The 20,701-nt window shown below is 25.7% G+C and overlaps 4 protein-coding genes across 4 annotated transcripts; all 4 read right to left on the minus strand.

Moving 5' to 3' along the window:
- Positions 1 to 659: 659 nt before the first annotated feature.
- Positions 660 to 3,702, minus strand: LOC145932941 (odorant receptor 10-like). The gene is made up of 6 exons (XM_083032166.1): positions 3,384 to 3,702; positions 2,587 to 2,996; positions 2,137 to 2,236; positions 1,518 to 1,619; positions 1,038 to 1,196; positions 660 to 716 (listed from the first exon to the last, which is right to left on the minus strand). Exons 1-6 carry the CDS (start codon positions 3,672 to 3,674, stop codon positions 660 to 662), a joined length of 1,119 nt encoding a protein of 372 aa, XP_082888292.1. The 5' UTR covers positions 3,675 to 3,702.
- A 2,181-nt stretch (positions 3,703 to 5,883) lies between these two features.
- LOC145932942 (odorant receptor 30a-like) lies at positions 5,884 to 9,239 on the minus strand. Its single transcript, XM_083032167.1, has 6 exons — positions 8,946 to 9,239; positions 7,601 to 8,007; positions 6,616 to 6,715; positions 6,328 to 6,429; positions 6,031 to 6,183; positions 5,884 to 5,940 (listed from the first exon to the last, which is right to left on the minus strand). Exons 1-6 carry the CDS (start codon positions 9,237 to 9,239, stop codon positions 5,884 to 5,886), a joined length of 1,113 nt encoding a protein of 370 aa, XP_082888293.1.
- Positions 9,240 to 11,144: 1,905 nt separating this feature from the next.
- LOC145932584 (odorant receptor 30a-like) lies at positions 11,145 to 14,685 on the minus strand. Its single transcript, XM_083031621.1, has 6 exons — positions 14,392 to 14,685; positions 12,893 to 13,299; positions 11,888 to 11,987; positions 11,611 to 11,712; positions 11,318 to 11,470; positions 11,145 to 11,226 (listed from the first exon to the last, which is right to left on the minus strand). Exons 1-6 carry the CDS (start codon positions 14,683 to 14,685, stop codon positions 11,170 to 11,172), a joined length of 1,113 nt encoding a protein of 370 aa, XP_082887747.1. The 3' UTR covers positions 11,145 to 11,169.
- A 1,820-nt stretch (positions 14,686 to 16,505) lies between these two features.
- LOC145932943 (odorant receptor 10-like) lies at positions 16,506 to 18,348 on the minus strand. Its single transcript, XM_083032168.1, has 6 exons — positions 18,295 to 18,348; positions 17,573 to 17,811; positions 17,280 to 17,379; positions 17,079 to 17,180; positions 16,730 to 16,888; positions 16,506 to 16,562 (listed from the first exon to the last, which is right to left on the minus strand). The coding sequence occupies exons 1-6, from the start codon at positions 18,346 to 18,348 to the stop codon at positions 16,506 to 16,508; spliced, it is 711 nt and encodes a 236-aa protein (XP_082888294.1).
- Between the last annotated feature and the right edge of the window lie 2,353 nt (positions 18,349 to 20,701).

A 20,701-nucleotide genomic window follows, 5' to 3' on the forward strand; every position in this document is an offset into this window, starting at 1 on the left:
TCAACAATTTCTTACTATATTCATCTTTTTCGTCGCGCAATCACTCAGCAATTAGTATAAAATCATTAATACAAATAAAAAAGAATAAAAAATTATACGCACTATATATATTGTAATTTTATTATGCGCAAAGTAAAAATTTTGATAGATTAAGTAGTACGAGTAAACAATTTCTTAATACGTTTAGCCTTTTCGTCGCGCAATCACTCAGCTATTAGTATAAAATCATTAATGCTAATCAAAAACAATAAAATATTATATGCACTTTATATATCATAATTTTATTATACGCAAAGTAAGAATCTAGATGGATTAAGTAGTACGAGTCAACAATTTCTCACTACGTTTAGCCTTTTCGTCGCGCAATCATTTCATCATTAACATAAAATCATAAATGCGAGTCAAAAACAATAAAAAATAACACGCACTTTATATATCACTAGACAATACAAGCGCGCGCTGCGCGCGCGCCATTTTATTCAAAGATTTTATTTAATTTTATTTAATTTTATTTTAAACAACTGTCAAAACTGTTAACTTTCGCAATGACAGCCGCTCGATGGTACATGGTACGAACATAACGCACAATAGCATTCGAGACATATATTTTTAATTTAATGTTTTTATATTTCTCGCAAAATAGCGCTTAGATCACTGCTTTATTCAGCAATTGCAGCTCTCATCGTCATAAAATAAGATGAAATCGTTTTTAGAAACTGTAAAAATAGAGTATTTATATTTTATAAAATACATGCATGAGACCAAAAAAATCAAATTTAATCTCTTAAAATAATAATTGTGCATTATTTCTATTATACAAAAAAAAATAATTAAAAATTATGTAATATATATATTTTCTCTGTTTCTTTCTCTCTCTTGTTTTTTTTCTGTAAAAATGCGAAAATTCAGTTGTGTAATAAATAAATATTTTAATATATTCATCTAAACAAATATATTGTTAAAAAAGATATTGTTAGTAATAAAAACTTTGACATGTTAAAAAATATTTAATTATATAATATAATAAATTATCTTACATTAGCATAATATTGTATTGACAGCACTGGCAACATACCGCCCATAGATATCAAAAGTGGTTTTTTGCTTCTTTGTATAAAGATAGATATATTAGTGATTGTTTCATGAGATTTCTCGTACCAGGGTATACTATATGCAGCCCAACCAATTTGTTGACTCTTAAGATATCATGGAGATAAGCAGATTTTTTAAATATATAATTATTACATATATCTTGAAAATTATTTTGCCAATTTTAACTTTTACATAAAATATTTAATATTAACGTACTCTATTATATTTTTCGTAGCATACTTTAAAAGTAATGGAAAATGAGGAGTGTATGTTAATAAAGTAAAGTTTAACTATTGCAATGTACAAACAACAGTGTAGTCAATACATAATTTTTTAATATAATATAAACAAAGACAAGAAATTTTTATTACGAAAATCTTAATAAATAAATCTTTTATTTTTTATTAATAATAATAATAACTTACAACTTGAGCTAAATCATCTGCTGGCCAAGCCGTAACATAAAGTCTCTCACATCCACCCAAAACCATGCAGATAAATTGTGCCGTTCCAGCTAGAGGTTGTTTCTAAATTACATATAATATATAATCATTTAAATTTATTCATTTTTTTTAGTACTTTACAATATAATTCATATTTCGCATGTGTTTATCAGTCATAAAACCGTTTAATAACATTTACAAAAGTTATGAAACAACAACTGCACACAGAATATAAAAATAGAAAAGCAATATAACATTAAATTTTGATCTTACGTTATCATAATACATTTTATTATCTATGCTATAAGAAACAGAGAAAAAAATTATATAATTTTTATATTATATATAATTAGTAGTATATTATTGAAATTCAGGTAATACATATAAATGGAAATACAATAAAAAATAAATTATATTAATATTAACTTAAATTATATTAACTTAAATATACATATAAAGTAAAAAAGAAAAAATTAAAATGAACAATAATAAAAAAAGTATTGTAGTTTTTTTTAAATTAAATTTTGTCTATTGTAATAATTGAATTTTTCGAGAACAGAAGCAAAAGATATAATAAATAAGTAATACTGCAATTACTTACATGAAGCAACGGAAAAGCTCCGCAAATTACAGCGCAGGCCATTGTAATATTTGATTTGCAAATTAAATATTGAACTGTATATTGAACTTCACCTACAAAACTGATATTGACATTAATTTCGACAATAAGTATATATAATTATCGTGCTGTATTGAGAACTTAGAAATAGATTTTTGTTGCATATTATAAAGTATACAATTTTAAATACGTATAATGTGTATTTTAATCTAGAGGATTAATTCTATGAGTATGCAGTTTGTATTTCATAAAAATAAATTGTATCTCATAAAATAATAATATGCTTTATTATGAAATAATAATTAGATAATTTAGGGAAACATTTTTTTATATAATTAATGCCTAATAGAATGCATAATAACATGATAAAATGCAATATGATATGAAAAGTTTGACGATATGGTTATGTATTCGAAAGAATTAATTTCTTACTTTATTATTTCTTGATGTTTTTGGATACACGTTTTCACATCACTTTCGTGTGTTATTTGTTGCAATTCCTGTCCCAGCATTTCCAGCCTCGCAGCGGAATACCAGAAGAACATTGCAATCATAAAATCCACCGTGATACAAAATCCAGTTTGCAAGATGGCGAATACTTGCATAATGTAAAGAATACTTCTAGTATAAGGAGTTTCAGTCGAGAATGGATACCATGCTGCTTCCATTGGAAGGTTTATAGGCAAGAACAAAGGACCACAGGAAAAAGTGATCGCTGCCAGGATATAGGATGCTCCAACAAAGGCATAGAAGCCCGAGTAACGATTTATATATTTCTGTATAATATGCCTCTCATGCAACTCGGAATGTTTAAGAAAATTTCTTACCTGTGCTAAAAGCTTCTGTATGCATGTGAAATATAAAAAACCATTTTAATTATAGTAATTAAAGTAATAATTTCATAATTTAATTTTGTCTCACATTATTTTTAGAAATAATATTTATTAGAAAGATTTCGGATTTTATTTGTAAAAAAATGTAATATTATTTTATATTATATGTATGTACATGTATATATGTATATATGTACATATATGATATATGTATATATATATAATTATTATTGTTTATTTTATATGTGCTCTGTTCTAATATGTATATTATATTTTTTTATTACATTTTTCACAAGAAGAATCAGTAATTTATCTTAACATAGCAAGTCTGTTTGCATAACATGTGGTTTTAATATTGTATGTACAGCCTTATTATTTAGGCTAATAGGATCAAACCTGTAATCGCGATCTTCCTGTTCTACACAGGATTAAATTGAACAGTACTTCCATCAGTGCTGTCAATTCAGACAGTGACTTCATCATTTGAATAATATCGTTTCCGGAATACCATGCACCAAGAATCAACGGTGGTAACGAGCTCAACACATTCAAAATTGCCAAAGTCCAACCGAGATCTCGAAGGAAGATTTCTCGCTTTCCGGCTGTAGATTCTGGCGGCCACGTGCTTGTGAGCGTTCCGCAAATTTCGAGTACGCGAAATACCTGATGAATACGGAGCACCATCATCTCAGATTACTGAGAATGACTCCTTATATTTGCGGATATATTCATATCGATCTATAGTATATATTCATATCATTCGGCTATATATCTTCTCTATTCTGCGCGAAATACAGCTACACATTATTGCCGCAGTAAATGATACTAACATAAATCGATGTTCCATTATTCATTCCGTACGTGCAAGGCGCATGATTAAGAAGAAAGTAATATATGGTTTACAAATGATAGAGGAAGTGAGATATGATACGAAAGGAAGTGAAAAGTGAGAAAATTACAAAGCTTTTAAACGTAGCTGATATTCAGCTTTCGTCAAATCTATATTTTATAGTTCCAGCGTCTCCATGCACTATATTGTTCCGCATTTACTCTACTATTTAACAAACCTTACAATTTGCATAGATTGTTTTGGAAGGAAAATGTCCGACGTATTAATGAAGTATATCAGTGTGAATGTAAAATGTGCACGATATATACGATATATAATGTACAGTAAGAAGATAACAAAAATTATGTAAAATTAACTAAAGAGTTTTTTGTAGTAATATATGTTTTGCTTCTTTGGTAAAATACAAAATTAATTGGCAATTCGAGCCTGGCGCAAATGGTCGAGCGCAAATATAAACAAAACGTAAAGGAGACACTCCTCCGTAGCAAATTATATTAAATAAAGTATAATGACTAAATCAAATTCCGCGGACGTTTCGAACCCATTTTTGGGTCATCTTCAGCGCAAATAACACAATTCGTAAAATCTTAAAATATAAATTAAAGAAGAAACAGTTACTGTGAGTTACATATCGAGATACTATGTTTCATCGTCCTGTCCGAGTAAGGTCGTATGTTCTTAAGTTAAAAGGTCATCAATTTCGGGTCTTTCGCCAAATCGTTCCGAGGTTCGTAAGCCATGAAACGACTCGTCAAAATCTTCGACAAGTCCATTCTATCCATGTGTGTTCGATATTAATATTCTACAAGTAGAGTTGTCCAAGTAGTCGAATAACACTTATTTATTTTTTGTTGTTACGTACCGTAGGACAGGTGATCGTATTGAACGCAGTTAGTTAGATGTCTAATCATTGTATATAAGTCAGTATAATAAACGGACGTAAGACTAACAAAGTGTTAAATTGTTCAGAGTTGTTTCTTCAAATTTCATCCGTTAACTGAGATCAGCTAATCGGATGCCAATTATAAATAACATAAATTCACAAAAAAAGTAAAAGGTTACAAGTTCAAATTTTAGGAAGATTATTAATAATATTTATCATTTTATCATCTAATGTGTCCGTGTCTGTCTGTGAATTCAAGCCATTGCTTTGTCTATTGATAAAAAACATTTCAGATATTAGGCGTTTATTATAAAACGGTTCAGGATGGAGAATTGTAACATTATCCCAGTCGAATTCATGTCCAAAATTTTTTCTATGTTCCGTAATGACTGAATGATTTTGCTTCTTTGATAAAATAATGAATATTAACGTATTTATATTGGTATTGTTTTGCCTTCTAATTAATATATATAAAAATGATTAATATATATATATATATATATATATATATATAATAGTAAAATAATTGATTAGAAAGTCTGATTAAAGTGTCATTTTTATTTCATTTAATTATTATTACACACAATAACATATTATAAATCAACAATAAAAAATAAAATTAAAATTTGTAAAACAGACTCTATTTAATATATAATTTATTATTTAATTATTTAGTAAATATAAAAACATTAAATTATTTTTATAAATTGTATATATATCTTTGTCTTCTCTTTTATATATATAACATACATATAACAGGATGATTCAGAAAGTATAATAAACTTGGATAAGTTTTTCCATTTGAGCAAGGTTATTTTGGTCAATTATAAATAATATTGTAGAAAGAATAACTACTTATATTATTAAATGTGTAACAGTAGTTTCTAGAATAATTTTTGCGAACAAAGCAAATTCTATAATAAATAACCTATACATATATATGTATATATTATATTGTTATATAAATTCCTAAGTTTTTATTAATATTGTTATATTAATTTTATATTGTTATATTATTATTTATATATTATATATATATATATATATATATATACACTATATATAATATGTAATATAATATAATATAATATAATAAATAATATATATATATATATATATTAAACTTATTGCATTAAACAATATTTAGATATATGTATATAGAATTAGATATCGATCATACTTTTCGTTGCCGTAAAATAAGAAAAAGTCTTTGTTAGAAACTGCAAGATAATAAGAATGTTAATAATTTATTTTTACATATATTACATATATAATAATATTTTTACGTGCATATGATAAATTTGTCTTACGTTTCCAAAATATTCTACAGAGAGAACGGGGAGAAAACTTGCCATCGATATTGTAAGAGGCTTTTGACTTCTCAGTGTTATGAACAAAATATCATTCACAGTTTCTGGTGTTATGTAGTCTTCGAACGAAGAGCTGTATGCTATCTTTCTGCTCTAAAATGTTTGCAAAGTAATTTAATTTGATAACTACAAGAATTAATTTTTTAATCAATATTTTTTAACAATATTATTGAGGAAACAACATAACATGATTAATATATTTAAATAATAATCAGATATTTAATAAATCATTTTTACCATCTCGCTCAAATCATTTGCTGACCAGGCGGTGACGTAAAATCTTTCGCACACAGAGAGAAATATAAACATACATTGACCTTTTACAGTCAAAGGTTGATTCTTTAAAATAAAATATAGTTTTTAATATTTTAAAGTGTGTAAAAGAAATAATTTTTTTTATTTTTAAGTGTTAATTTTAAATATATAATTTGAATAACAAATACATTAGTAATAACAATAACAATAACAAATATTAATAAATAAAGAAGAGCCTTAAATATGAGAATTTTGAATTGACAAACTTACAATAATTAGTGGAAAGAGGCTACAAACTGCAGCTGTGCCCATGGTAAGATTAAGTTTTAGAATTAAATATTGCACTGCAGTTTGGGTCAGTTCGACAAATCTAATATTTCGATAATAAATGAAAAGATACAAAAATAATTTAATTTAGAAAGATTATAATATTTTTTTTATTATATCGTATTATGTATGTAAGGCTATCGAAAATTCTTCGGATTTTCTCTATATAATTGTTGCGTTTTTAGAATGATGTGAGCATTGTCATGGCAAAGCAGTCAGTTACGGTTGTGCTACATTTCCGGTCTTTTGTGACAAACGTTCTCTCTCAGCCACTGCAAAACACAGTAAAAACGTAATAGAGTCTGCATTGATTGTCTGATTACTCGAGATAAATTCTTGATACACAATTTCTCTGATGTTGAAAAAACGATCAACATACTTGGCAATCAACAACATGCTGGTTGTCGTACAACTCCGTACTCACCCCTTGTAACTTCTTTTTATTTTCAAAATGAAATTGAAGGGGCTCAAGGAGCGATGTTTCTCTAAATAGTACAAGAGATCGCGAGATCGAATCGTAGAGATTGTTTTATATGCTATAGCAAAAAGTTCTCAGGGAGCGTTTGAAATGTGGCAGAAGCGCTAGGATCGCTGTATAAAGTCACAAGAAACCTTCGAAGAGGATGGAGGCAAATTGTAAATAAAGTAAGCCTAATATGTTTTTAGAGTAAGTCTGGAAAATTTTCGATAGCCTAACGTATATAAAATAGTACATTCTTTTTATTAAGACTTAATAGATAAATCTATCTTTAAGTTACGAGTGTTTTTTTATCTCTGCTAATGTATTCATATACACAAATGTATACAATGATGCATTGAAGTATGTTAACATTACATAACGTTTAAATATATGACGTTAAAATTTACGTTAAATACAGTAAATAGAAATATCTTTTTGTAAATTATTAACATTAAAATATATACTTACTTGATAATACTTTGATGCTCTTTAATACATGTACGTATAAAATTTTTGGTTTTTGTATTTTCCAAATTATGTTGTAATACTTCTAGTCTAGCGGTGGAATAACAAAAAAGCATGGCGATTGAGATATCAGTATTGAAAGACAGGACACATTCCATGCCGCCAAGAATTTGTGAAACATAGATTAAAAATGTTCTAAATGGTGTATCAAAAGAAAAGGGATACCACACGTTAACAGGAAAACGTTCTTTTGTGATTAAGGGGCGAACACAGATGATCAATCCAGAAATGCACAGCAATAAAATATTCGCTGCTAATATTAATGTATAACGATTCACATGTTTCTGTAGAATATTTATGTCATTCTTATCGGCAGTCTGTAGATAATTTTCAATTTCCTTTAAGAGATACTGTAAATGTTTTTAAAAATACACGCATATACTATCTTGCGTAATTTAATAAATAAAACAATTAAAGATATAAATTGTTTCATTTATCATAATAAATATTTTAAAGAAGTTTCTCGTTTTAGAATGATAAAAATAATGTACGAACGTATTTTTAATAATATCAAATAATATGAAAGAACGTATTTAAAATGCACATTGAAATTTGAATTAAGAAATAATATAAAATGCTGTGTGATTATTTATTTGTCATGTTCAAAAGTGCATTGAAATATCCAATTATTATTTTTAATATATATTATAATAAATATCAAAATTTCATAATTATTGCTTTTTTTAGTTTAATTTAATTTCTTTTTGTTTTTTTGTACTGAAAATCATGATAGCGCCCGCTATGATGCCATCGAATCAAAAGCATGTAATTCAGTTTTAAGAACAATAATAATTTCAGAATAATCTTGAGAAAAAACCTCGAGAGAAAACCTTGAGAGAAATGTTTTTTTATATTATCAAATTCGCTTACTTAAATATAATGCAATTTCTTTTTCAGAAATATATTTTTTATATCTCTAAAAACAAAATAGATATATCAAAATGTTTCTAATATAATAAGTATAAGATATTCTGTATATTTAAAGCAATCCAGTATATAGATTTTACTGAGGCAAATAAAAATATACAAGAGGTGATAGTTATTGATGACAGTTTTAAAAAATAAAAAATTAAATGTGATAATTAAATATATTAAACTTAAATATATACTTATAGCAAAAAATAAACACATTAAAATTTTCACATATTAGAACACATTAATTATTATTTACAAGATAAAAATCGTGTTTATGTTTTCAGAAAATTGTAGCATTTTCTAATTCTACTATCGTTGCACTTCATTAGACATATTTATTTTTTCAGATTTGATTTAAAATAATAGGAGTTACCTGAAGTTTATCTTTTTGAATGTAGCATATTATAAGATTTAGTACTCCATCAGTAACGCAAGCAATTACATATATAGTGTTCAGTATCATAATGATGTCATCTTGATTGTGATAAATATAGAGTATCTCGCCGATTAATTGAAATATCAAATTGCTCAAGGTGAGGAACCAAACAATATTTTGAAGAATGTTGTGAAATCTTCCCGATACCGGTTTTAACGATGTACTGGATAACACTCCACATATTTCAAGAATCCAAAGCAGTTCTTGAGGTTTTAAGCGAAAACGAACCATTTTTGCGTGCAGTTATTTCTCGAATACAATCCGAGCTATGTGTTCGACTTTTTACCATCAAACATTCAATATACGCGTTATTTTATTCCGAAAAACAATTGAGAGTATAGAAAATTGAAGTTCATTATAAGTTATAAATAATTAATATATAGATAGGGGTGTAGCTTAGTAGATAGCACATTTTGCTTTGTTTTCTAGAAGATACAAAGAAGCTTATAAGATAATTGTAAGATCAAATTATAGCTTCAAGAAATGATATGATTTATAAATTTTAAAGTACGGTAAAGTTGATAGAAAGTAGTATTTTCTTTAAGCGCTGTGTGAATTGCTATTGATAATTGATTAAGTTTTATTATAATAATGCTGAAGACATAGTATAGGATATACAAAATTTCGTTTATAGATAAAGTACAGACAGACATCATCATACTCCTCAAAAAAATCATTTTTCTTCAGCAAAATTTTCAGAAATATGTATAAAAGGAATATATGCAAAAATAGATTGCAGTTTATAGTATATAATCAATAGCTTATTTAATAGATTGTTTTTTTAAAACAACATTTGTGGTGCACTATTTTTATTGTTTATTCTTGAAATTATTTATGTAAGTAATTATTTACGTAAAGTTTGAGTATGTTTAAGTAAACATTTTTAAATTTTACAAAATAATATTATATAATAATATAATAATATAGAATATAATATAATAATATAATAATATGTATAATAATTTTACAAAAAAATTATATTTATTTTAGTGTATTAATTGTAAGATTACGTTGTCATAAATAATAAATGATCTTTATAATGTTTGTCTAATGATTTATAAAATCAACAATAAACAATGATTAAAATTTGTAAAATAGACACTATTAAATATATAACTCATTATTTAGTAAATATAAAAATATAAAATTATTTTTATAAATATGTATATCTCTCTCCTCTCTTTTATATACAAGATGTTGAAAAAAAGGTTAAAAAATATTTTAAGGGGATTTAATATATGCCCAAAAACAAGTCAAAAAATCTTAATAAACATGGATCCGCAAATAAATCATTTTTGAGATATTTTTATTTTTTATATATTTTTTTGTTTTTATAATTTTTATTTTTTACTTTAAATTTTTATTTTTATTATTATTATTATTTATATTTTTTTATTTTCTATTACTTTATTCATGTGAATTTAGATAAATTAAATTAAGTTATAGGTAAGTTAAGTTATATGAGATATTGCCAATATCTTAAAAATGGCTCATTTACGGACCCATGTTTATTAAGACTTTTTAACTTATTTTGAGGTATACTAAATGCTCTTAAAATATTTTACCTTTTTTTTCAACACCCTGTATATACATATTACAGAATGATTAAAAAGTATATCAAATTTTGATAGGTTTTTTTTTATTTGGTCGAGGTCATTCTGAATAAAAATGTCAACAAACTTAGGTTGTGTTTTCAATACTTACGTAGTTAAAAAAGTTTTAAAATTTTGCTGCTATCATAGTAAAATCACATGTTTCGTAAGAATTAAGTGAGACCTTTGAGAAATCAAAATAAAACACAAGAATATGCAAAGAAAAAGGTCTTTCAATAATTCTCTATATGTTTTATATTCTTGCACAATAAACATTTAATAATGTAAATATTTTACAAAACAAAATGTACATTTAGATTAATAAATTTAATTTTCAAATACTTGCCGTTTTAAAACAAAATATTAGTAGCCTTGGAAATTTTAAATTACACATTGCAGAATAATTACTTATATCTTATATTATTAAACGTGTACAGTAGTTTCTAAAATAATTTTTGCGAACAAAGTAAATTCTATAATAAATAAGAATTATATATATATATATATATATATATATATATATATATATAACTTATTGCATTAAACAATATTTAGATATATATATAGAATTAGATGTCGATCATACTTTTCATTGCCGTAAAATAAGAAAAAGCCTTTGTTATAAACTGCAAGATAATATGGATGTTAATAATTTATTTTTACTTATATTACATATATAATAATATTTTTACGTGCATATGATAATTTTTTTCTTACGTTTCCAAAATATTCTACAGAGAGAACGGGGAGAAAACTTGTCATCGATATTGTAAGAGGCTTTTGACTTCTCAGTATTATGAACAAAATATCATTCACAGTTTCTGGTGTCACATAGTCTTCGGACGAAGAGCTGTATGCTATCTTTCCGCTCTAAAATGTTTGCAAGGTAATTTAATTTGATAACTACAAAAATTATTTTTTATCAATATTTTTTAACAATATTATTGAGAAAACAACATAACATGATTAATATTTAAATAATAATCAGATATTTAATAAATTATTTTTACCATCTCGCTCAAATCATTTGCTGACCAGGCGCTGATGTAAAATCTTTCGCACGCACTGAGAAATGTAAACATAAATTGACCTTTTACAGCCAAAGGTTGATTCTTTGAAATAAAATATAGTTTTAATATTTTAAAGTGTGTAAAAGAAATAATTTTTTTTACTTTTAAATGTTAATTTTAAATATGTAATTTGAATAACAAATACATTAGTAATAACAAATGCATTAATAAATAAAGAAGAGCCTTAAATATAAGAATTTTGAATTGATAAACTTACAATAATTAGTGGAAAGAGGCTACAAACTGCAGCTGTGCCCATGGTAAGATTGAGTTTCAGAATTAAATATTGTACTGTAGTTTGGGTCAGTTCGACAAATCTAATATTTCGACAATTAAGTGAGAAGATACAAAAATAATTTACGTAATATCATAAACTTTATTATATTGTATTAAGTATATAAAGCTACCGAAAATTTTCCGGATTCACTCTATAAAATTATTTTTAGGATGATGTGAGCATTGTCATGGAGAAGCAGCCAGTTACGATTGTGCCACATTTCCGGTCTTTTGCGATGAACGTCCTTTCTTAGCCAATCTCAAAACGCAATAGAGTCTGTATTGACTGTCTGATCGCGCGAGACAAATTCTCAATGCACAATTTCTTTGATGTTGAAAAAAAAAATAATCAACGTATGGCAATCAACAACATGTCGGTTGTCGCAGTTTCCGTAATCTTCAGATTCGGCCCCTTGTAACTTCTTTTTATTCCCAAAAGGAAATTGAAAGGGCTCAAGAGGCGATGTTTCTCGAAATGGTACAAGAGATCTCGAGACCGAATCGCAAAGGGTGTTTTACATGCTACAGCAAAAAGATTTCCAGGGAGCATTTAAAGCATGGCAAAAGCGCCTGAGGGTTGCTGTATAAAGTCACAAAAAACCTTCAAAAGGGATGGAGAGGCAAATTGTAAATAAAGTAAGCCTAATGTTTTATAGAGTAAATCTGGAAAATTTTCGATAGTCTCACGTATATAAAATAGTACATTCTTTGTATTAAGAACTAATAGATAAAGCTATCTTTCTAATAGATAAATCTATTTATCTTTAAGTTAACATAATAGATGTGCTTTTCTAAATACCTCTGTCTGTGTGTATAAACATACACAAATGTACAGCATTGAATAACATTATATAACGTTTAACATATAACGTAATTTACGTTAAATACAGTAAAATAGAAATATCTTTTTATAAATTATTAACATTAAAATAAATACGCTACTCACTTGATGATATCTTGATGCTCTTTAATACATGCACGTATAGAATCTTTGGTTTTTGTACTTTCCAAATTATATTGTAATACTTCTAGTCTAGCGGTGGAATAGCAGAAAAGCATGGCGATTGAGATATCAGTATTGAAACACAGGACACATTCCATGCCGCAAAGAATTTGCAAAACATAGATTAAAAATGTTCTAAATGGTGTATCCAAAAAAAAGGGATACCACACGTCAACAGGAAAACGTTCTTTTGTGATGAAGGGGCGAATACAGATGATCAATCCAGCAGTGGACAGCAATAAAGTATTCGCTATTAATATTAATGTATAATGATTCACATGTTTCTGTAGAATATTTATGCCATTCTTATCGGCAGACTGTAGATAGTTTTCAACTTCCTCTAAGAGATACTGTAAATGTTTTTAAAAATACACGCATATGCTATCTCGCGCAAATTAATAAATAAAACAATTAAAAATATAAATTGTTACTTTTATCACAAATATCTTGAATATTTTTTTGTGTAAAAATATAAAAAAAATGTTGCAGGAAAGTATTTTTAATAATATAAAATAATATGAAAGAACGCATTATATATATATATATATTATGCGTTCTTTCATATTATTTTATATTATTAAAAATACTTTCCTGCAACATTTTTTTTATATATGTATATTTATATATATATATATATATATATATATATATATACATATATTAGAATGCATATTCTAATTTAAATTAAGAAAAAATAAAAAATGCTTTGTGATTATTTATTTGTCATGTTCAAAAGTGCATATCCAATTATTATTTTAAATATATATTATAAAATAAATATCAAAATTTTTTAATTATTGCTTCTTTTAGTTTATTTTATTTTCTTTTATTTTTTTGTACTGAAAATTATGATAACGCCCGCTATGATGCCATCGAATTAAAAGCATGTAATTCAATTTTAAGAACAACAAATGATTTCGGAATAATCTTGAGAGAAAATCTCGAAAGAAATATTTTTTTATATTATTTTTGCTTACTTGAATATAATTTTAATTAATTTGCAATTTCTTTCTCTTTTCCAGAAATAATTTTTTCACATCGCTAAAAACTGCAGATATATCAAAATATTTCTATATAATAGAATAACAATATAATAGAATATCTTGTATATTTAAAGCAATCCTATATATAGATTTTACTGAGGCAAACAATAAAATACAAGATGACAGTTATTAATGACAGTTTAACAAAATAAAATTAAATGTAATAACTAAATACATTAAATTTGAATACACTTACAGTAAAATTAATATATTAAAATTTTCACATATTAAAATTTTCACACATTATTTATTTACAAAATAATTATAAAAAATCTTGTTTATGTAAAAACTCTATTATTTTCAGAAAATTGTAGCATTTTATAACTCTGCCTATCTTTGCATTTTATTAAACATTTTTATTTTTTCAGATTTGATTTAAAATAATGGAAGCTTTCATACCTGAAGTTCATCTCTTTGAATGTAGCATATTATAAGATTTAGTACTCCATCAGTAACGCAAGCAGCCATTAATATAGTTTTCAGTACTATAATGATGTCATTTTGATTGTGATAAATGTAGAGTATCTCGCCGATTAATTGAAATATCATATTGCTGAAGGTGAAGCACCAAACAATACTTTGAATAATTTTATAAAATCTTCCGGATATCGGTTTTGGCGATGTACTGGATAACACTCCTAATACTTCAAGAATCCAAAGCAGTTCTTGAGGTTTTAAGCGAAAACGTACCATTTTTGCGTGCAGTTATTTCTCGAATACAATCCGAGCTATATGTTCGACTTTTTATCATTAAACAATCAATATACGCGCTATTTTATTTCGGAACGCAATTGAGAGTATAGAGAATTGAGGTTCATTATAAATTCATTATAAGTTATAAATAATTAATATATGGATAGAGGTGTAGCTTAGTAGATAGCACATTTTGCTTTGTTTTCTAGAAAATACAAAAATGCTTATAAGATAATTATAAGATTAAATTATAGAGAAGAAAGAAATGATCTTAGTTATAAATTTTAAAACACGGTAAAGTTGATAGAAAGTAGTATTTTCTGTAAGTGCTGTATGAATTGCTATTGATTATTTATTGATTCAGATTTATTATAACAATGCTATTATAATAATGCTGAAGACATAGTATAGAATATACAAAGTTTCGTTTATAGATAAAGTACCATAGAGATATAAGAATATTCTTATATCTCTATGTAAAGTACAGATAGATATCATACTTGTAAAAAAAAATCATTTTTTTTCAGTGAAATTTTCGGAAATATGCACATAAGGAATATATGCAAAAATAGATTGCAGTTTATATAATCAACAGCTTATTTAATAGATTGTTTTCTTAAAACAACATTTGTAACTATTTTTATTGTTTATCCTTGGAATTATTTATGTAAATGTAAGTAATTACTGTAATTATTTATGTAAAGTTTGAGTGTGTTTAAGTATAAACATTTTCTAATTTTACAAAATAATTATACAAAATAACATATTTATTTTAGTATACTAATAGTAAAATTATGTTGTCATGAATCGTAAGTGATCTTTATAATGATTGTCTAAAGATTTAAAAACGAAATCTATATCATTTAATTTCGAAATATTAGCATACTCTTTTTGTAAAATAAAAATACTTTACAAAAAAAACACATAATTTTTCTTTAACAATAATTAAAATTATTTTAATAATTACTTGTGCTATTTGATCAACAATTTGATTATACTATTTTACAATCTAGCATTAAGCAAACCATTAAACAAAGCCGTTTTAAAACAAAGTTGCTATTGCTAATTTTATATTAAATATTTGTTATACTTTTTTTGCGCAGAAAGAGAAAGACTGAACAACAGGCAAAAATTGCCTGCTCTAAAAATTACTTCAAGCAACTTTTGTCTGAAATATTTTTCTATAAAACTTACATTTCAGAATTTAGTTAGAATATTAATTTTTAGTTATTCCATATATACGTATAGAAAATTTAATATTTAATTACTAATTTATACATTACTAATTTATACATACCAGGTGTCCCATTTTAAAGGACCCACTCAAATATCTCATTGTCAGAAACACTGCGTTAAATCGAAAAATGTTTCCTACAAAAGTTGTAGGGTTTCGAGGGGGACATAACATAGTAATATTCATTTGACCTTGAGCGGCGTCTCCAAGGTTAGTGAAGATTAACCTTAAGTGAAGGTGAGAATGAATTTTAAAGAAAATAAAAAAATGCTTCAGATAAAAGTTGTTCAAATTAATTAGTAGAAAAAGATGTTATAATAAAAAATATGGGTTTCCATTTAAAAAATTTATTCTCACCTTCACTTGACCTTGGAGACGCCGCCCAAGGTCATATGAATATTACTATGTTATGTCCCCCTCGAAACCCTACAACTTTTGTAGGAAACATTTTTTGATTTAACACAGTGTTTCTGAGATATTTGAGTGGGTCCTTTAAAATGGGACACCCGGTATATATTACATATATTTATTTGCTCAAGCAATTGTTAAACAGATGTGAAAGATATGTAAATCGCCTTCTCTGATTCTATTCACCAATTATTGCTCTCATTGCTGTGAAATAAGATAACATCGTCATGAGATACTGTAAAAAAGCAAATTATATAATTTTTTATTTTTTTATCTTTTATTTTTATTGATTATGTTTAAAAATTATTATATAATATATAGTATATATTATTATTATAGTATATATTAATATATAGTATATATTATTATTATTATAAAAAGAATATAAAATATAATATATACCTTAGCGAAATATTCAAGGGATAATGTTGGTAGAAAACCTCTTATGCTGATCTCGAGCGGTATTTGACTTCTTTGAATCATAAAATATATATCCTTAGTGTTATATTGTGAGTTTCCAACCCATGGTATATTATATATTTCCATTGCAACTTGTTTACTCTGGAATCGTAACAGTATCAATACTAACTATATAATAATCATTAATTTTGTATTATTTTAATAAAACATTGATTAGTTTTATTGATAAAATAATTAAAATAACTCTCTTATGTTCATATCAAATATTATTTATAATTTATTATTAGTTTACTAAATAGAGAGAAATAGATGTTCAATTTTTATTAATTACGTTTTCCTTTAAATCGTTTGCTGTCCAAGCAGTAACGTATAATCTTTGATATACGCAGATCACCACAAAAATAAATTGGGATGATACCCATAACGATTGTTTCTATATTAAGTAATAAATTCAGTTTAGAATATAAGTTAAATAAATATTGCTTGAATGATTAATAAGAAATAATTAAACGTTAATAAGAATATAACATACACGAATAATTGGAAAAACACCAAAAATAATAGTTGGTGCCATCACAATGTTGGTTTTGTAAAGACTATAGTGCACAGTATAGTTTGTTTTATTTACGAATCTAATTGCAAAAAGTATATTATCATTTTATTATATACCATTTATTACGCTAAAATATGCTAAAATATATATAAAGTGTATATTATTATATTTACAATGTTTAAAGATATGTGAAAAAGATCTACAAATTTTACTACATTTTAAAAATTCTTTTATGATTATTTAAAGAATTCAAAAAAATTGTAATCACTTACTTGATTATTTCCTGATGGTCCTTAATACATAAATTTATCTGCCTTTTATTCTTCGCATTTTGTATTTTTAAACATAACATCTCTAATCTTGCAGATGAATACATAAAAAGCATGGCAAATGTATAGTTCACAATAAAATTAAACCCAGCTTTTATGATAATGTACACGTGTAAGATGTAAAGAATACATATCACAGTCGACGATTCAGTAGGAAATGGATACCATACTTCGATAGAAAACTTTGTCGAAAGAAAAATGGGACCGCAACAGAAGGCAATAATGACTGAGCAGTGGCATATTACAACAAATACGAAAAAGTAGAAATAACGATTTACATATTTCTGCAGAATGGATCTTTCATTGTCGTTAGAAGTCCCTTAATTCATTCAGAAGATTCTAAATTTAATTAATAAATTGGCTTTATTAACAAATTGAAAACATTTTCAACGCTGTAGCATAAATGATAAAGCTGAACAACATAATATTTTGTTTGAAATATTAGTAATGTTTGAATATTAGTATATATAATTAAAGCACTGATAGTTTCATGAGATTTTATTTATTGTATATCTGGACAAATTTTATTTACACATTCAAATATCACTGATGATCAAACATAATATGACATTGAATGTAATGGGCAAGTATACCACTATATACCAAATATACTTCGCTCCACGACAATTTACGAGAATAATAATTAATACAATGCACTGAGATACCTGCATATCGGTGTTTTTCAATTTGAATATGATAAGATTGAGTAGCATCTCCATCGTACCAAAAAATTATATAGAGCCTTCATCATCGTCGTTACATCGTCCCATTTATAAAGAATAGTACACATCAATGATATTTCTACGGCAGTTATGTTGAAGATACTAAAACTCCACTCAATTTGTCGCAGAATAAAAGTAAGTTTTCCCTCATTACGATCGCTCGGCCACGTATTCGTTATAATACTACCTATTTGTATAAAACGAAATATTTGATGAATCGTCGGACGTAATTGTGCCATCATCCGAAGGATTTATTCACCAAAGCGCAAGGATCAGAAGTGTTTAATAGTCTTTCTAGCATAGAATACTGCTGGTGAAATTATAAATAGGATAAATAAAATTATGTAAATTGATCGCTCATTTATTAACAAGACAATTTTTTATCGTGAACATCTTTAATGTCCTACAGTGGTAATTAATAAATTATTCTAACGAATACAATTTCGCCTTATTTATTTAAACGTAAAAATTAGCATTAATTGCAAACGAAGGAGACATTATTTAGGGATCAAATAAATATGATGAAAGAATTTCAGTAAACATGTACATTACAAAATTGCTGTTTCAAAATGTTATTGCTAAAAGATAAAAAATGTGTGTGTTCACATATATCTTGTCATTGAAATATTTAGATAAATTTATTTATAGATTGATTTATGAGAAAATAGATTAATAAAAACTAAAAATATAAAAAAAAACATAATGAAGTATATTATATATACAGTAATCAAAAATATATTAATTTGTTAAATTCAATAGACTGGCTTTTAGAGTCTTTCATTCAACAATTTTTGTAATTATTTTTTAAGATATAGAAAAACTGATTTGTTGCAAACTATAAACAAAGAAGAGAAGCCATTATTTTAAACAAAGAAGCTATCTCGGCATTTTTTATAGGACTCATCAAGTCTCATTAAGTATTATAATTTGTCTATACTTTTAAAGGCTATACAAAATTATTTAGCCACGTTTTTTGACACTTAAAATAGCTATTTGATGCGTGTTCGTACTCATAAATTATGGATGAGGAATATATATTTCATATATAGATTTAATACCTTTCATTAGCTGTGCATAATTTTTTCTATTCTAGCATTGTACTGTGAACATTAATAGGTCAACTTTAATATTCGTACCTAATGACCTTACAACATTGACATATGTGTATGTTGTCAAGATCATGATCCTGAAAATCTTCAAAAGATTTTTTAATATTAATCGTTCTCTTGTTTTTATTAAAGAATTATTAACAAACAAAAATTCATGCAAAGCAGATTTCGAAATTATCAGTCATATCAGTCTAAGAAAGAAGTAGTAAAAAATGAATAAAAGAGAAAAAAAACTCGAGCTGCATTCAGTGCTAAAAAGCTTTTAGCTAAACAATTAATAATAATATTTATTTAATCTAATTACATTTATTATTTGTAAAACTAATTCTGCTTTTAAACATTTTTATTGTCATAAAAATTTACTGTCAATGATCGATAATTAAAGGAACATTGAAAATAATTATGTAAATACTTATATACATATATATAATTATATAATATGTATATAGAATGATAATATATAATTATATTTATAAATATATGAGACGTGTCTCTGATCTGATTTATATATTAATATTTTTATATATAGTTAAGAGATATATAACTATTTACAGAGATATGTAACTGAAGATAAGAGGATATAAAATAAAGCAATTTTACCGGCTGTGTTGGAAAGTGGTTGTGTGACCGCATGCAGTTTCTCATAGTCTTTTAAATAAATGCAGATAGCGATACTTAACAAGGCTTGGTAAGCGGTCTTATGACAAACAATAGCATAGCTTTTAGGAGCCTCTTTGTTATTAGCTTTTTATTACCAGTTAATATACCTGATAATATGCCTGATATTATATAATTTACCATCACTTCAGAAGAAACGAATACATAAAATAATAAATAATTTACGATTGTCCAAGCCTCATAAAAATAGCTTTAATAATTTTATTATTAAAATTTTTATAATATTTTCCTACATATTTTTGCATCAAATGTTTATTATAATATCAACGATAGATAATATTAAACTTGCCGATACCTTATATTTCCGCTGTTGGTTTTTACAATTAAACGATTAAAATGAGTAAAATAAATGTTAGAATAATGCGAATTCGTGTAATAAGTAAAATTCGCAAATAATCAACTTTTGTAACATTTCATTCTCTTAATCCACAACTCACGATTGTCGACAAAAGCTTCGAAAACAGTTTTCTAAGTTTGTAATTTGGCAGTCAGCAGTTTGTATTAATGCAAATGTAAATTTTAACGCATATTCTTTCGACAACAAGATATTCCTAGCTTTCGTA

The sequence above is a fragment of the Prenolepis imparis genome, unplaced genomic scaffold, assembly GCF_030444845.1.
Source record: "Prenolepis imparis isolate NDT839.2.m4 unplaced genomic scaffold, iyPreImpa1.0 SCAF_2, whole genome shotgun sequence".
NCBI classification, from domain to species: domain Eukaryota; kingdom Metazoa; phylum Arthropoda; class Insecta; order Hymenoptera; family Formicidae; genus Prenolepis; species Prenolepis imparis.

What these genes read in the sequence shown, in the direction of transcription:
- LOC145932584 (XM_083031621.1), bottom strand. Translation starts at nt 14,685, where the DNA reads ATGGTACGTTTTCGCTTAAAACCTCAAGAACTGCTTTGGATTCTTGAA. An exon ending in GAGCATCAAGATATCATCAA is followed by an intron (nt 11,988 to 12,892) that starts GTGAGTAGCGTA and finishes TCGAAATATTAG; the next exon opens with ATTTGTCGAACTGACCCAAA. An exon ending in GCCTCTTTCCACTAATTATT is followed by an intron (nt 11,713 to 11,887) that starts GTAAGTTTATCA and finishes TTTATTTCAAAG; the next exon opens with AATCAACCTTTGGCTGTAAA.
- LOC145932942 (XM_083032167.1), bottom strand. Translation starts at nt 9,239, where the DNA reads ATGGTTCGTTTTCGCTTAAAACCTCAAGAACTGCTTTGGATTCTTGAA. An exon ending in TTCAAAAAGATAAACTTCAG is followed by an intron (nt 8,008 to 8,945) that starts GTAACTCCTATT and finishes AAACATTTACAG; the next exon opens with TATCTCTTAAAGGAAATTGA. An exon ending in CTGTAGAATATTTTGGAAAC is followed by an intron (nt 5,941 to 6,030) that starts GTAAGACAAATT and finishes ATTATCTTGCAG; the next exon opens with TTTCTAACAAAGACTTTTTC.
- LOC145932943 (XM_083032168.1), bottom strand. Translation starts at nt 18,348, where the DNA reads ATGGAGATGCTACTCAATCTTATCATATTCAAATTGAAAAACACCGAT. An exon ending in TGAAAAACACCGATATGCAG is followed by an intron (nt 17,812 to 18,294) that starts GTATCTCAGTGC and finishes CTTTCGACAAAG; the next exon opens with TTTTCTATCGAAGTATGGTA. An exon ending in CCCTTGAATATTTCGCTAAG is followed by an intron (nt 16,563 to 16,729) that starts GTATATATTATA and finishes GCTTTTTTACAG; the next exon opens with TATCTCATGACGATGTTATC.
- LOC145932941 (XM_083032166.1), bottom strand. Translation starts at nt 3,674, where the DNA reads ATGATGGTGCTCCGTATTCATCAGGTATTTCGCGTACTCGAAATTTGC. An exon ending in CAGGAAGATCGCGATTACAG is followed by an intron (nt 2,997 to 3,383) that starts GTTTGATCCTAT and finishes ACATGCATACAG; the next exon opens with AAGCTTTTAGCACAGGTAAG. An exon ending in AAACATCAAGAAATAATAAA is followed by an intron (nt 2,237 to 2,586) that starts GTAAGAAATTAA and finishes TGTCAATATCAG; the next exon opens with TTTTGTAGGTGAAGTTCAAT.